General features: G+C 42.5%; 1 protein-coding gene across 1 annotated transcript in view; it reads left to right on the top strand.

Moving 5' to 3' along the window:
* LOC131072465 (membrin-11) overlaps positions 1–16,890 on the top strand; it is a 114,345-nt gene that overhangs the window by 19,643 nt on the left and 77,812 nt on the right. The window contains exon 2 of the mRNA XM_058008632.2: positions 3,722–3,842. Within this exon, the coding sequence (XP_057864615.1) occupies positions 3,722–3,842 (121 nt within the window). The remainder of the gene's footprint in view (positions 1–3,721; positions 3,843–16,890) is intronic.

The raw sequence follows: 16,890 nt of genomic DNA on the forward strand, positions 1-16,890 counted from the left end.
AATCTTTGGCCAAAGTAATTACAACAGTTACTATTGTTGTTTCTTTCTTACCTCCTGCCATATCATGAATATAGGAACTGCAGAGTCATAGGTGATATGTAGTTAGATGTATTCATGCTGCACCAGATTCCATCCCCTGCCAGTTTCAAGTTGCTAGACTTCTTCATGCAGGGTCGGCGGTTTTTCATGTCAGGAAGAACTCCAGGGAAGAGTAAATGCTTTGTGGTTGGGCGGTAAAGCGCTCTGGCAGTGTTCTTGCCCATGGGTTAAGCGTGGGAGATAGATGCTGGGAGTCCCTGTCAGGATAATACTAAGTTTTGTATTGTATTTTCATTGTAAATCGACCTTATGGTCTCTTGTAACTAAAGTAATTTTCTTATGTTATGCAAATCTCTTGGCTCATGTAATAATTATTGTGTTGAGTTATATTGAACAATGTGTCAAGTTGTAGCATTATGTAATATCATGTATCTACTTTTTATATATCGAGCAATAATGGATAAATTGATAAAGAGTTTTCTTAATTATGTAATTTAATATTTTAATAATATGGAGGTCTTTACAATTAATCTGTTTTATGATTAGAGGTCTGGATGCTAGACAGGTTGTAATTCTTTTACCTTGTTATAATTATGGCATATTTACTAATATTATTGAGATATACTATGATCTTTAGGCAGATCATCTTCCACAGAGATGAATCTCACTGTTTTAATCCAGATAGATACTCTTTGGTTTGATGTAACAATCTAGTTCAAATACACCTAGAAACAATACACAAAAAAGATTCTCACAACAGATATACATACATACATACACACACACACACATATATGCACATTTTTATATCTGACTCCTTTGAAGCACCTAAAGCTTTCTGTGGCATGCCATCTGACTACCTGTCGATCCTGAACATTCAGCTCAATCCTTTTGTTGCCCTGCAACACTGACTATTTTCTGAGGCTTTCCATCCTTAAGAGAACAAACTGATACACCTGAGGCTTTTGTCCCAAGTGCCAAGCTGCTGTAGCAACGCCACTTCCCTGTAACAAAATGGAATTTTGATTTGTAATTTTTGAAATATATCTTTTCTCATCTCCCAGTACTTCCTATACTCCTTTTCATGTGATCCTAGATCAGTTTCAATCACTCCTAACTCGGTGGCAGCTAAGTGAAATGTTCATCCTCAATCACTGGTGTTCACAAAAGCTGCTGAAGGGTTGACTAACTGCACACTGCTGGAAGAATTGATAGGAACTATAAGTCTTGTCTATCACCTCACTGAAAATCACAAAGACAGCCACTCCCAAACTGAAGTAACTACGGTCACCTTATTCTCAATCCTATACTTCGACTAACAGAATACTGACCCTATCTAACTGTTGATAGAATACTCAGCCACTCAAATGAAAGACTCAGTCACTGCATGGCTGGCAAACACACAGATATGGCTGCCTTATTCCAAACAGAGACGTTCCCAACTGAAAACTGAAAGTAACTTCTGATATAATGTAATGTCCCTTTTGGGGATATTACTATAACTTGCTCTAAAACCACAATTCCAATTAGAATAAGAAATATAGAACATTTAAAATTACAAATTTACCGATTGAAAAGCCTTCTATAAGAGAATCTTGGTCTAGGAGCGCACAATGTTAGTCACTGGAAGTTGACATTAAATCATAAGCCATGATAACATATATCTTGATTATCATTAGTTAACATTATGATACCCATAAACATCATTCATATTGAAATCCAACTAAGCAATAACCATTTTCAAAGTAGATTCCTATAATAGTCTCATTAGGAATTCGTTGAAATGTTTACAAACCAGAGTCTCAAGGTTGGTCACCCTTGTACTGCAAGGGCATGGAAGGTGGGCCACCCTTCCATCCCTCAGTCCACCTTGGAGGTGCTCCATCCTCCTTGATCAAGCCTAGGAGCACTAATCAGCCTCCCAGCCCATGAGGCTTAACCCCCGAAGGGTGGCATGCTTGATAAGAGTATGAAGACTACCTCCCTTCATCAAGCCTGGGAGAACACATATGCCTCCCAGCCCACGAAGCTTAACCCCCTATGGGTGGCATACTTGATGGTGGGTATGTTGGGTCTTCACCTCTTGTGAACTCAAAAGGTTGATCGGCCTTCCTGTTTTGCAATCTGTTTCTCTAAATTCGGAAGGGAGTATCATACAAATCTTCCATTTCATGTTTATATTAGAAAGAGCATTAAGATCACTCAAAAATTTCTGCAAGTATCTCTATTGCGTGGACACATATGCATAGATCTATATTTCTACTCATCTATCAGCTTTATTGATTAATTAGCACTGCTGCTAATATTGGTTCAGTTCTGAGTTCAATTCTGTTTCTGCTTATTTTCGTTGATCATTCCCTTTTTGATCCTTCCAGGTTGCCCTTTTTCCAATTGAATAGATCTTCCTTTCTATTTCTCTATATCCAAGTGAAGTGATGGACCCCTTCGAATGGATTTTTTTTTCCTAAGAAACATGGCTCTCTAAGTGCCTGCTTAATGCTGTCCATTAATAAGGGTAGTTTAATTAAGATGTTATCGCTGCCTTTACTGATTTCCAGTTCTTTGTTGGCCCTCTTAATAATAATAATTATACTCCATTTTATTATGGTCGCCTCTGTTAATTTCCCAATCTTAGCCAGCCTTCTTTATGCTATTATTATTTTCTTGGAAAAGGCTGCAATTTATGCTTTGGTTGGAGTATGACACCTGGTTGGCCCTTCCTTTTGCCCTAGTCGGCCCTTTACTTCGCAAATCACTACCATTACTATTAATAGAGGTTGCAATCTGAGTTAGGGGCATCACACAACTATTTTTTACTCACTTGGCTACAAATTAAAAGAAGGGGATATTACATTCGAGGCTTAATATAGTTTATAGCTGTGAAATTGTGTCCATGCTTACCTCATTTCAGGTATATATTCAAGTTCACTTGGCTGTTGTCTTCCTGCAAATGTTTGCCCCACATATGCAGGGAATGTGAAACACCATTTTGGTTTTTCTTCAGGTGAGGATTAATTTACAGATCTATTGACAGCTTTGTCGAAGTGATTGATAAAATTAAATCTGTATTGCTGCTGTTTTGTCTTAGTATTCTACTTTCCTTTATTCTGTCTTTTAATTACCATTTCTTGAATTTCATAATTTTCGTGCATTATTGTTTCATTTCACATCTTATGTACCCTTTATTATTTCCTTCAATTTTGATATGCCAGAATTTTTATTTTTGCCAGGTCTAATTTTCATAATGTTTTTTTGTACCATCCTTTGCCTCATATCTTGCATCTCTGTGGCATATCTGGTTCCTTCAATACCAAAATATGCTATCCCTTATGTTGATTCTAATGAACTAAAAAATAAGTCCCCTATCTACTTCAAATTGTATCACTTTTACGTTGAAATGTCTATTGGCCACATTTCTTATCCATTCTGGTAGAGCTGTGAAATAAATAGTCCATTTGGGTAGCACATAACATTTCAATAACTAAGGCCTTGCCAACCCATTTTAAACATTTCCATATAATATACTGATGCCGTTGATACTCCATCACAATGTCTAGAATGCCATACAAATCCTTTTTGATAGCAGAGCTAGTTGAGTTCGTTTTTATGAGGACAAAACATTTAAAGCACAGTTATGACCTAGACACGTAGACATTTTACATGAATTGTCTTGTCTGTGCAGAAAGTTGGAGCAGGTAGCAGAAGAAGTTGACTCTTTGAAGTTTGCTCTAGATAATTATCTTTCTCGGCGTCACAGACGTCAGATGGAAGCAAAGGAAAGGGCGGAGCTCTTGCAAAGAGTGGTGAGTTAGACTTATCTCTCTGGTTATTTGTACTCTAGCTAAAAGAAATTCTTCTAAAGCTTTCCATTTACACAACATTGATATGAAATGGGAAAAAGTGTGAATGGAATTCAATTACTTGGGTATAAAACTGAAGACTTTCAAAATCTCAGAAACTGAAAAACCATGTCAAATTTGTAAGAGTATTGGAAAAAATTGATTTTGTTATTTCTCGTCAAACATGGTGTATAGAGATTACAAAACATGCCACAAAAAGAAGTCCATTACAGAAAAAGGTTTTGAACAAATAATTTTTACATTTACCTTAGAGGGTTTTATTTTGAAAAATAAGGGGCTGGCCCTAAATTAGTAGGCCATGCCATTATGGACCATGGCATACTTGTAAAAGTCCATTTTTTAGACCATTTTTTTTGTTTTTAATGGTACCAAACTAGTTGGTTGCATTCCTAAATACTTTAACAACACTGGAATTAAGTTTACAACACAACAGTTACTTAACTATTCAAGTGGCTTTGAATTTCTTTGTTATTGGTAACAAAGCATCATAATAATTTTCTTAACCACAACATCATTATTATTGACAAAACTCAGTAGATAATAATTATTCATAAACTAGATAGCTACTAAAGATCCTTCTTCCATTGAAGGTTCCCTCAACATTGCTGTCCTCGTTATCAGGTGCACTAAATGTATATTGCCTAAGCATCAAGCAATTCTGTAGCTGACAACCAAGGATCAGCAATGACAATCCAATCACACAATCCCTTTGAGGAAGACGTATCTCCTTAGCTCATTATTGGAATCTAAACCATAAGAATCTTATATTAGATTGTTTCTCTTGACTTATCTGTCCGAATCTCTAGAACCATATTCTCGAGAGCAATGAGTACCTTTACAAAGTTTGGAAACACAAGGCAATAACATTCTTAGTGCCTGATAGCATCTTAACCATTCCATTGCCTCATTCTTGATTCTCATTTTAACATAAATTTAAATGGAATCAACAAGGGTCTAAACATTTTTCCAAGATCATACATCGCATTATATGTCCCTTATGGTTAATGGTAAATGAGGTACGACTTAAAATTTCCTTTATTATCATTCAAGCACATATTTATACCATAAGGGGAATGCGTTATCCAATTCAACAATACTAACATGATCACAGTTATAACAGAATCCAGAAAATAGTCAACAGTAACCATTCCAGTCACAGGCACAATTGCCAACAGAAGTAATCTCCAATAAGAACTCCTTTATCTGTAGGAATCAATCTGTCAATTAACAAAACTTCAACTTATGTCATTATAAACCCTTCATGTCAATAATACTGATAATTGAACTTTGCTGCTAGGAAAAAGGAAATTTTTCTTAAAACCTCATTACAAAGCATATACTGTTGGACACAATGGATCACTGAGAGGGAGGTGAATTAGTGATTTAAACAATTTTTACTTAATCGGAGCTATACCGGTTCAATATGAAATAAACAAAATGCAGACCGGTTACCAAAGCAATGCAAACAAGGTGTGTAGGAGAAATATCTAAAAGATTAATACAATACACACATGAAGATGCAACACACAACACCAGATGTACGATGAAAACCCAATGTGGGAAAAACCTCGGTAAGAATAGTTGCTGAAAATCTTCTGCTCCAATCCAGCCTCACAATGAAAAGATCTGATTACAAATTTTAGGGCACCAACCCAAGGAGCACCAACCCTTGATTTATGAGCACCAGCTCAAAGGAGCACCAACCCCTACACAATTTATAGGCTACAACCTAAAGGAGCTACAACCCCTGCACTAAGCACCTACTCAATGAAAACAATATGAAAACTCAGATATACAAATGAGATCCTTGCTGCAAATGAAGTTTTGCAACCCTTCAAAGCTTTGCACTACTGGTTTCTATCTTACCGGTTTGTATCAATTCAACACACATTGCAACTTAGCCTTTTTTCTGGTTCTAACTCTGCTTAATCTTCTCTACCTCTGTTATGCTGAATTCAAATTACACTTGGTCACTCTCTATCAGGTACTGCTTCTTTCAGTTTGTCACCTCTGCATTCTATGCTCACTCTGCCGGTTTGTTCCTTACACCGGTTTACCCTGCTTCTCCTTACCGGTACAATCTTCACTCACAAAAACTTCAAGTCTTTATCTCTTCGGCTCTCAGACAACAATTTCACCCTCTCCTTCACACTTCAGCAGCTTTTCTATCTGTCGTAGGTCGCCATAACTGAAGCTTTCTCGCCAAAAACCAATTCAAACAGAGGGTAGCTAGGGTTTCCTTCTATTGACCAAATCTGCATCCAATCTGATCCGATCCGCCTTGGATCGCACACCTGCATTGGAGGAATGAACCATCACGCGTTTTCCATCTGTCTAAAGTATGTTTGCCAAAAATAGCAACCCCGACTATGATTTCCGGCCTTGCAATCTGTTGACTCATTTATGACCCAGCTGTTTCTTTCTCGAGGTCCTCTTGCAATCTGATTTCCTTGCTTCAATCCAAGCACCAACAACTCCCTGATCTTTCTCTGTCGTTCATTCTTTCTCGAGCCGCATCAATTTGTCATTGACCCGTGATTTGTGGTTGTTTCATTTAATGTCGACTAACTGCTCCAACAACCATGTCGATGGAAACTTCACCGACCTCTACATGCTCGCCACCTCAGCTCCACATGGCATCACATCGACATACACTCAGCTCACCGACACAGGGTTGGTTTAAACTTGAACATTCAACAAATCCTCATACCGGCACAAGCCCTTACCGGTAAAACCTTCTCCTGCTGCTATCCGACAGCATACACTACACCGGTAGCTCAACTTTACCTCCGGTGGTTTGTGATCTCTTTGTCACTCTGCCTCTTTATCACAAACATTATCACAAACAAATAGCCAACCTTCATACCGGTTACAACTCGTCATGCCAACACACAACATCATATCACCTCTTACCGGTGATGTCACTGACAGTCTCAATACCTGCTTGTCTTCCACTCCTTCATACTGGTTGTGTCTTCCACCATACCGATTGCCAAGCCTTCATGTTAATCTTCCTTATGCGGGTTCAATTCTTCTTCATACTAGGTTGACATACCCTACCGGTAGCCTACAATACCAGTTGACATCAATGACAACTCAATGCCAACATATACAACTTTCTACTTTATTGCAATTAAGTGTTACAATACACCAATGCAACAGAACTGTTAGAGTCCAATACATTTTGTTCAAGGATGATATAAGATCACATTCCACAAGGCAGTCTGAGATTTAGTTCCAAGGAGAAGAAAACAGCACATAATGCCTCATGAGCTGAGTCATCTGCTTAATGTCTACATATCCCTGGCACTGTTGAAATCAGGCTCATGTAGATCTTTTAAGGACTCTAAGGCTTAGGGAACATTGATGCAACTCTTGCTTTAGTGTAACCTAGACATCTTATGCTGTTTAGTGTCAAGAGCCAAGCCACAATAGACTTCTTGAGAAACAACAAAAGATTGTCATCACCCAATTAGCCCACAGTCCCTAGGAACTGGATTCTAAGCATTGATAAATTCCTAGGTGACCTTTGTGGCTAACTACTAAATATTGAACAATGTCATCATTGCCCTATTCACATGGAGCATTGGACTTCCTCACTGTACTAATATAGGGTTTAGCTGCTTCCCCTTTGCACCTGCTTACAATGACCAAATGTCACCTCTCTAGATGCATAGGAGGAATAATACTAGTGTCAATATTTGGCAAGCACAAGACTAGTCTCAATTCTATTCTTGCCTCTATCACATACAACTCACTTAGTATCATTAGAGTTCACATGACAACATCAGCAATATCAAAATGTCAAAAAGTCCATCACAACTAACAAGGATGGGATTCCTGACTTACCAAAGTCAACCAAGTTCAAGATCATTCTTTGTTAAGTCACTGTCACACTACAATCCTCATAGAACTCAGACAAATCAATCTGCATTCAAGTTTCACCACCTCTGGATTCTAATCACACAGAGTAGATCCAACATAGAAGTTTAACGAGGTTAATAGTAATCTCTAAAAATGTCCTACAAGTGTCAGAGGAATCTACTCAGTCTAAACTAAGAACAATACTCAGATTCAATTACAGATGGGATGTCTAGAAGACAGTGTAAGTAGAATTAAATAATCCATCAAAGTCTATTGTTAGCCTTCAGATGATTGCTCTTCTGCTAAAGAAGACTTCCCTCAATACCGTTATAGATACACAGTCAAGAGTAATACTGATTTTTAATCTCATCTTACTTAACCACAGATTTGGCAACACAAGGTTAAGTACCTGAACTCCACTATTCAGATTAACATGTGAGCTCAACTGATTCTTTCAAGACATGAATGCAATACATGGTATTCAACCCAGGCAACCCATTACAAGGATGGGTCCGAACTGACCATGGCTAAGTCAACCCCAATGCCAAGACTCTTATATAGTGCACACATTCCACATGATAACTTATCTTAGTAAGTTGAAAATAGCAAAGTTTGCACAGAGATAAGACTTGATACAACTCCTTAATCACCCATCATCATAAAGCTAGATTGCAACAAATAATCAACTAGCATACAGTCTCAAGAAGCTTCAGAACTCTATGGGAACCATTTGGTCATTCATAGACAGAGGAAGGATCCCAAAAGCAATAAGCAAACACCAAAATCCTAGTACCTTTAGGGTAAAACAACCTGGGCTTCCTATAACATAGCTAGGGTAATGTGAGCCTATTCAATGGACACAGGTATCTCAAAATACTCAAACAAAAGAATTCACAAAAGATCCTGGGTCTTAAGCAACACCAACAAAACAAGTGTATGAGTTGCTAGGGTTTCAACATAATCTGATTCTATAAAATGTCAGACAAAACTCTGGAGTTTTAATGATCACCTTAGTGTTGGCGGCAATATTGTACGAGAATAAAACTAGTTAATTAAGTTGTATTTGTCTTTGTTAGTTCGGTAACCGAGGGATGGTAGTTACGGGTGCGACAGTTGGCCCTCGCACCCCCTCGGTACCTTTATATACCTTGGAAGGTAACTTGTAAAGACACATGATTATGAATGGAATAGCATCTCTTATGTTTTATCTGATATCTATGGCATTATTATTCTGCATTGAGTGTTCTACCTGTATGTTCTAAACTATTCACCCAGAGGGTAAACATTTGGCGCCGTTGCCAAAATTTAATTGGAGCACGGGAGTATACCACATGGCACATGGATAATGGGACAACCATTGGCCGAAGGGACGAGCAGTAACCCGGACGAAGAACTCGAAGAACTATTCAACGGAGAACTAGCACTCACGAAGGATTTCTCCTGTATCCTCCAGGTGGCGATTGAAACACACGTACGAAGGGAAGCCACCACCGAGGATGTTCCAGAGGACGCTGTGTGGAGTACGCTTGGTGTAAGCCCAGCGGTAAATCAGTTGATGAGCAATTTGCCCAACCTTCTGGCACAGACATTTTTGGCTCTCCAAAGCTGCAGGGAAGAGACCTATCGGGAGAACCGACGCCAGCAAATCCTACGGGAGTTTCACGAGCGCCAAGAGGAGCGCAATAAAACCGATCGAGGGATGAATAATCTGTGAAAGTGTACAGGCGAAGAAGAATAAAACAAGAACACCCCCACTGTAGTGACATACAATGTATACTAGGGATGAATTAATAAAAGTGTTCTTGTCAATATGATGCCTTGTTCTATTGCATAAAGAGAATTTAGAATTAACGCCCAATTTGCTAAATAAGGACAAAAATAAGAAGGAATACATTGGGGACTCTGAAACCGCCCAACGAGCATTAATTCTCGAACAACAAGTAGAATGAAGAAGAAGATTTAAGAGGATTGCCGAGGAATGAAGTGGCGAAAATGGCAGCAATGGCTCTGGCAAGAGCCACGTTTCCACACTAATAGAAACCACCAGGAAACGGTTGGGGGACCTTTCCCTAACATTGGAGGAGATCGGTGACGGGAGTACGGTAGAGCCGTACACGCCATACAGAGGTGCTGAAACTAGGAGGGAAGACGAGACAAAGAGGCCGAGGATACCGGTGCGAGCGAAGGTGTCGGGAGGACACAAGGTCACGGTAGTAGAAGCAATCTGTTCGGGGCAGGCTCATCAAACCCTGGTAGTCAGAGCAACTTGGTGGGACCCAACAGACCAAATCTCGACGGAGTACCTTCGAGAGGACAAGTGCCTGGAGGAGGAGTTCCTGGAGGGTTAAATTTGAGTTCCGGAGGGCAGATCGGGCCGCCGCCAAGAAACGTAATGGCGAATCGGCAAAAATTATTGAAGTTCACCGAAGATGGGAAAAAAGACCCTGTACAGCACTGTCGTACATGTGAGACAATTTGGTCGGCCAATGGTGCAGCCGACAGGGCCGAATGGGTGGTGCAATTTCCCGCCACCCTACGAGGAGTAGCCATCGATTGGTACTCGGATGTTGACAAAACCCAATTGACAACTTGGGATGCATTGCACAAAGCCTTCGAAAAGGAGTTTCGACTCCTCAGAGATGATAATGAAATTGTAGCAGAAATCCTGAGCACCAAGCAAGGGAAAAGTGAGACCATCCGCGCATATAGCCGACGCCTCAAGGAATTGTTGGGGAGAATGGATAATCAGCCCGGAGATGGGTTGAAGAGAATATGGTTTGTGGAGGGCCTAAAATCATCACTCAGAAGAAAAATGAAAATTGTACCCCCCACATCCTACGACGATGCCTTTAACCGGGCAATGGACCTGAAGAGTGAAGGGAAGACATCCAGGAAAAAGAAAGACAGATCCTTTGAAGAGGAGGACTCCTCCGACGGAAGTAGCAACGACGAGGGGTCGAGTAAAAAGGTGCAAGCCCTTCAAAAAGATATGCACCGCATGATGAAGGAATTCAAGAGCATGAAGGGAAGCACCAGCAAAAATGAGGAAGTATGGTGCGCAAAATGTAAGGAGGAAGGTCACACAAAAGGCTCTTGTCCAAAAAAGGCCTTCTGCGATATTTGCCAAGTGTTGGGACATTCTGTTGAGATACATGTGTCTCAACCTTGCAATTTTTAGTAAATTGTTCCAAATGTAGTTGGGAGGTTTTCCATGTGTCGGTGCCTTGGAAAAAGGTATATGAGTTGTCAAAAGATGCCCTGTCCATAGTATAATATAGGAGGGCCTTTTTTAGAGATTATATGACACATTTCATGTTAGTTATGAGGGTCAAAAATAGGGGATAAGAGTTTGGACGTGAGTAACTATATTTAACTTGGTTTTCTTATCTTGGAAAAACAAATGTCAAGGGTGGGCAACACGTGTCATGGAGGTTTTGCCCATGGTATTGTAAAACCACAAATGGTTTCCAGGTTGTAAAATTCCTATTTAATGAGGGCTTGGAGAGGAGTTTGCATGATGGAGTTTGGTTTGCAAGGCTGGGTGCTAGAAGGATGCTAGTGAAGTCTCTTTGAGCTTGAGTTGAGGTGATGCTCTTGTAAGAACTTGCATTGCAAGTGTATTGTAATCTCTTGTTGATGTGTTAATATACTATGCAGGTTTTAGAGTGTGGGGGTTTTTCACCCGTATGGGTTTTCCCCACGATAATCACTGTGTTATGTGTTTCTTGTTTTATTTCTACTCTATTTGCTTCTTGTGATCTCTGTGATAGTTAAGTTGAAATTTGCAAAATCGTCCTCTCAAGATTAGCGTAGGAAGCGTTTCCGCACACCTTTGCTTCCTTACATATTCTACCAAAGAATGTCCCTACAACATGAAGACATGCGGGAACCAAGTGCTCTTCACCCAGGAGTAGCCGTTAGTGACAACAGGCACATCGCAGCCCCAAGCCAACACCACGACATCATCTGGCGGTTACAGAGGTAACCAAAGGGGAGGAAGAGGCAACGATAATAATAGCAATAATCGGAGTCGAATGCAGTATGATGCCAAGGGACGGCCGATGATTCAGTGTCAGGCATGCAACCAGTGGGGACACTTTGCGCGGGACTGCCAGAAAGAGGAGGCATCGCAACACGTGCAGATGGTGTGGTCCTAGAGACCACGATGAGACAAATTGCCCCAAGCCAGGGGTTAACCTCCTCAACATTGAGAAGGCTGGTGAGAAAGAAGTACTGGCAATCACCCGTGCTCAGACCAAAAAGGCTACTTATCCCAACCCCCATATGGAGAAGGAGAGATTACGGGAGGCAAAAGCCAATATTGAGAGTGAGATGACGGTCGAACAACGGAACAAAGAGGTGGTGAGTACATCATCCTGTACAGAAGCTGAAAATAACATAATTGGGCAAGTACTGCAGATGGAAGTGCCTATAAGGGTAAAGGACCTTCTAGAGACAATGCCACAGTTGAGAACCACCATTTTTAGTTCCATACAAACCATTGCGCAGGCACCTTCGCGTGCGACATGAGCGGAAGTTCCGGTCAGCCCCTCGGCTGACCCAATGTTGTTGGCCTTAAATAGTGGTTGGCATCCTGCGGTAGTAAAGATGGGAATTCTCGGGGCTATCCTCGAAGACACCATTGTGGACGGAGGCTCGGGGGTGAATGTATTGCCAAAGGATACGTGGAAGAAGCTCGGGAAACCAACACTATGGCCACCCACGTTCAACTTGGTAGGTGCAGACCAACACGACATCAGGCCACTCGGCACCCTGATGGCCCAGCCGGTGACCATCGGCACACAACCCTTCCTACTAGATTTTGTGGTAATCCCACTCAAGAAGAAGGGGTACGACGCCATCTTAGGGAGAGGGTGGCTAGTTACAACAAAGGTGAACCATGACTGGAAGAAGAACCCTTTCCATGGAGAAAGGGGGGCAGAAGTACACCATTGATTTGAGGACCCAGGTTGTCGGCGAGGAACTTGCGTCATCTGACTCGGATTCGGAGGATTCAAATAGATGGGAGTGGGACTCCTATGAAGGTAAAGATGAGAGGGAACCAAACGAGGAAGGAGTGCTTGAACTTGGTGGATGTTCAGAAGATGACACTTCCTCATTGAATGGACTCTTCCACTGGCAAATGGAAGACTATGAAGTGTTTCACCCTGCTTGTCACATGCTATAGATTGAGGATGAGCCAGGCGAGAAGGAGGAGTTTCCGCCAGAATACACGGAGTACAAGGAGGGAGACACCAAAGTAAATGATGTTCCGGCGTACGAATTTTCAAAGGATAGGCCAATGCAGTACGAAGACCCCACCATGAAGGAGACAAACTTGGGAGACACTGCCAACCCTCGAAATATCTGGGTAGGCGACGATTGGAGCCCGGTGTTGAAGGCTGCAACATTCAAAATCTTCCTTGAATACAAGGACGTATTCGCGTGGTTCTACAAGGATCTGAAGGGGGTCCCGCTAGAAATGTGTGTCCATCGGATACCATTGGTCTTGGGAGCCCAACCAGTACGAAAGAGGCCGTACCGAAGGAATAAAAACTATGCTGCCAAGGTGAACAAGGAGATCGAACGGATGCTGGAGGCCGACATCATCTTTTGGGTGGAGACAAGTGAGTGGGCCTCGCCGATTGTGACTCACTCAAGGAGGCCAACCAGATCCGCATCTGCGTGGATTTTCGGTGCCTCAACGCAGTCACCATCAAGGACCCATTTCCTATACCCTTCACAGATAGTATCTTGGAGGAGGTGGCTGGCCATGAAATGTACTCATTTCTCGACGGCTTCTCAGGACACAACCAGATTTCGATAGCTGAGGAGGACAAGTTGAAGACCACCTTTGTGGTGGAAGATGGAGTCTATGCGTACAACCGGATGCCATTCGGGTTGTGCAATGCTCCCGCAACCTTCCAGAGGATAGTCCTTCACATCTTCGACAAGATGTCGGTGGGAAATTTTAAAGCCTTTTTGGATGACTGGTCGATTTTTCAGTAGCGAAGACGCTCACTTGGTGGCGCTGAGAGAATGCATGGAGCGATGCTGAAGGGCCAGGCTCGCCTTAAATCCACGGAAATGCCGATTTATGGTACCACAAGGGAAGTTGCTGGGCCATATCGTTTGTAAAGATGGATTGAAAACTGACCCGGATAAGGTACGGGTAATTGTGGAAATGGAGTCGCCCATTGATGTGACGGGAGTCAAGTCCGTTCTGGGGCACATTGGATATTACCGGAAGTTCATCAAGAACTTTGCCCAACTTTCATTCCCACTCAACAAACTAACTAGAAAGGGCGAACCATACATATGGGAATCTGCACAAGGGGAAGCATTCGAGGAACTCAAGATGAGACTGGTGGCAGCACCCATTCTGGCCTATCTAAACTAGGACCGAGAATTCCACGTACACGTGGACGCCTCAAACTATGCCATTGGGGCTACGCTGGCTCAAGAAGGGGCACACGGGTTGGATCACCCCATCTATTTTGCGAGTAGGTTGATGTCGAAAGCTGAGAAGAACTACAATACCAACGAGAGGGAGGCCCTCGGAATGGTCTATGCCGTACAAAAATTTCGACACTACTTGCTGGCGACACCCTTCACCTTCTATGTGGACCATCAGGCCTTGATGTACTTGGTAAACAAACCCATCATCCAAGGCAGGAAAAGCAGGTGGCTACTGCTACTTCAGGAGTTCACGTTCACAATAATTGTACAGCTAGGCAAGAGCCATGTCATTGTTGACCAATTGTCCTGGATCAGGTCCGGAGAGCTGCTAGAAGGGGTAAATGATCGCAGTACTACCACTATGGTATACTGCCATTGGGGAATATCTCTCCACCTCCGTATTCCCCCAAGGCATGCCACCGGGAGAACGAAGAAAACTTGTGTTGAGAAGCCACACGTTCCAACTAATTAATGGTTTATTGTATAAAATGGGGCCCGACGAGGTGTTACGTCGGTGTGTGATGGAGGAAGAGGTGCCAAGCATCATGAGGGAGGCACATGAGGGGCCCGTGGGAGGCTATATGGGATTGGACACTACGACAAGGAAGGTGTTGCTAGCAGGCCTCTGGTGGCCCACATTGTATAATGATGAGAGAGAATGGGTAGTAGGTTGTGATACGTGTCAGAGAGCGAGGAGGCCGTTGAAAAGGGATTTCATGCCCCTCAACCCTTCGCATGCTCAAGAACTATTCGAGCGCTGGGGGCTGGATTTTATTGGGCCACTCAAGGCGAGCCGCGCTAGGACGTGTCGCTACATTGTGGTAGCCACGAAATATTTAACCAAGTGGGTTGAAGCACGGGCCCTACCTGACAACTCGACCGTAAGTACAACAAGATTCATCTATGAGCAAATTATTACACGGTATGGGATCCCTATGTAGTTGACGAGTGACAGAGGTGGACATTTTGTGAACCACGTTATTAAACTCCTCACTACGGAATTTAAGATTTTCCATTCACTGTCTAGCCCCTATTACCTGCGAGCCAATGGACAGGCCGAGGCTACCAACAAGATTCTCGTGGGCGTAATCTACAAGTCGTGCGGTGTCGAGGGAGAAGACTGGGAAGAAAAATTACCTTCGGTCTTGTGGGCCTACCACACAACCTACAAGGTGACCACCGGCCAGACTCCGTTCCAACTCATGTACGGGCAGGAAGCTGTCGTGCCAGCGGAATTCATGGTGCCAAGCCTTTGCATTGCAGTGGAGAACAGACTCGGGGATATGGAGAGCCTGAGGGAGAGATTGTATGCCTTGAGCAAGCTGGATGAAAAAAGAATGATGGCACAATGGGCCACAGAGGCAGTGCAACAAAGACGGAAGGTCTGGCACGACAAGCACCTTAGGCGAATGAAGTTTACTTCGAGGCAATTAGTGTTGAAATTCAATGGGAGGAACGAAATCAAACCCGAAAAATTTAAAGTACGATGGATGGGCCCCTTCAAGGTACATGAGGTCAATGCCAACTGGGCGATTAAGTTGTGGACGCTCGACGGGAAGGAGATGCTAGATGCCGTCAATGGGTCGAAATTAAAACAGTATCACGAACAGAGACGGGCGACCGATCCCAAATCCTCCCGAAGAAATAATCATTAAAAAATTTAAAAAACAAACCAAAAAAAAAACACCATACGATCGTACGAGTCTGCACGGCAAAAAAAAAAAATTGATATAAAAAAAGAAAAAAGGAGAGGTTCGCCATACGGTGGAGAGGTCGTACGGGGGCACTCATGGAACGGTGGGGCCACGCGTCCACCGTGTGATGGAGCTTGCGTGCCCACCGTGCGGTGAGGCAGGTGCCGCACGCCCATATATACCCGCGACGCTCAGAAAAACTTAACTTCGAAACCCGTTACCAGCATCTATGGAGAATTACAAAAAGGACTTTTTACAGACCCCGCACAACCGTACGGCATGAAAGAAATCGCGGAAGGAGAGCCGAAGATCACCCACACATGCCGTACACCGTACGCTGACATTTGGAAGGAAGGGAGTGGCACGTGCAAGAAGGTTAAAAACGCTATAAAAGCAGATTAAGGGAATTAATCGGGAATCAATGGACACGAATAGGAATAAGGCGGATTGGAGAAAACGGTTTCAACCGTTAGAAGACAAGTTACAGGGAGGGCAAAGAACATCGAAATCCAGTAAGGACACAGGCAAGCGAGTTTTGCCATCTGGTGTGCGTATTGCAGGCAGCCTCAGGATGAGCCTTTAGAAAAGCAAGAAGCATTGTCCAAAAATCCAGTCGACAAAGGACAAGGAAGAGGTAACAACGGACAATATTGTGTTCGAGGGTCTTAATGGAATAGACTGCAGGAATTGGTGGGCGAAGACACCTCACGACGACCGAATAAAGAAAAATCTTCGCTAGGCATAGGTACATTGGATTGATTTTTTGCATAAAAGATTTTCAGGTAGTTTTGCGTGCCATGATTGGCACCTATGATAGACACCGCCACCAGTCTGTATTTGACTACCAACGTCAGCAGATAACTGTTTCTTTCACTACAAGCAAGTTCAGCAGGGTGTTTGGCATACTTGGGTTGAAAGGAAAAAAAATTGATACTTAGCAGAAAATCACTCTAGAAAACCGTGCCACCTTGCTA

The sequence above is a fragment of the Cryptomeria japonica genome, chromosome 6 (genome assembly GCF_030272615.1).
Source record: "Cryptomeria japonica chromosome 6, Sugi_1.0, whole genome shotgun sequence".
Taxonomy (NCBI): Eukaryota; Viridiplantae; Streptophyta; class Pinopsida; order Cupressales; family Cupressaceae; genus Cryptomeria; species Cryptomeria japonica.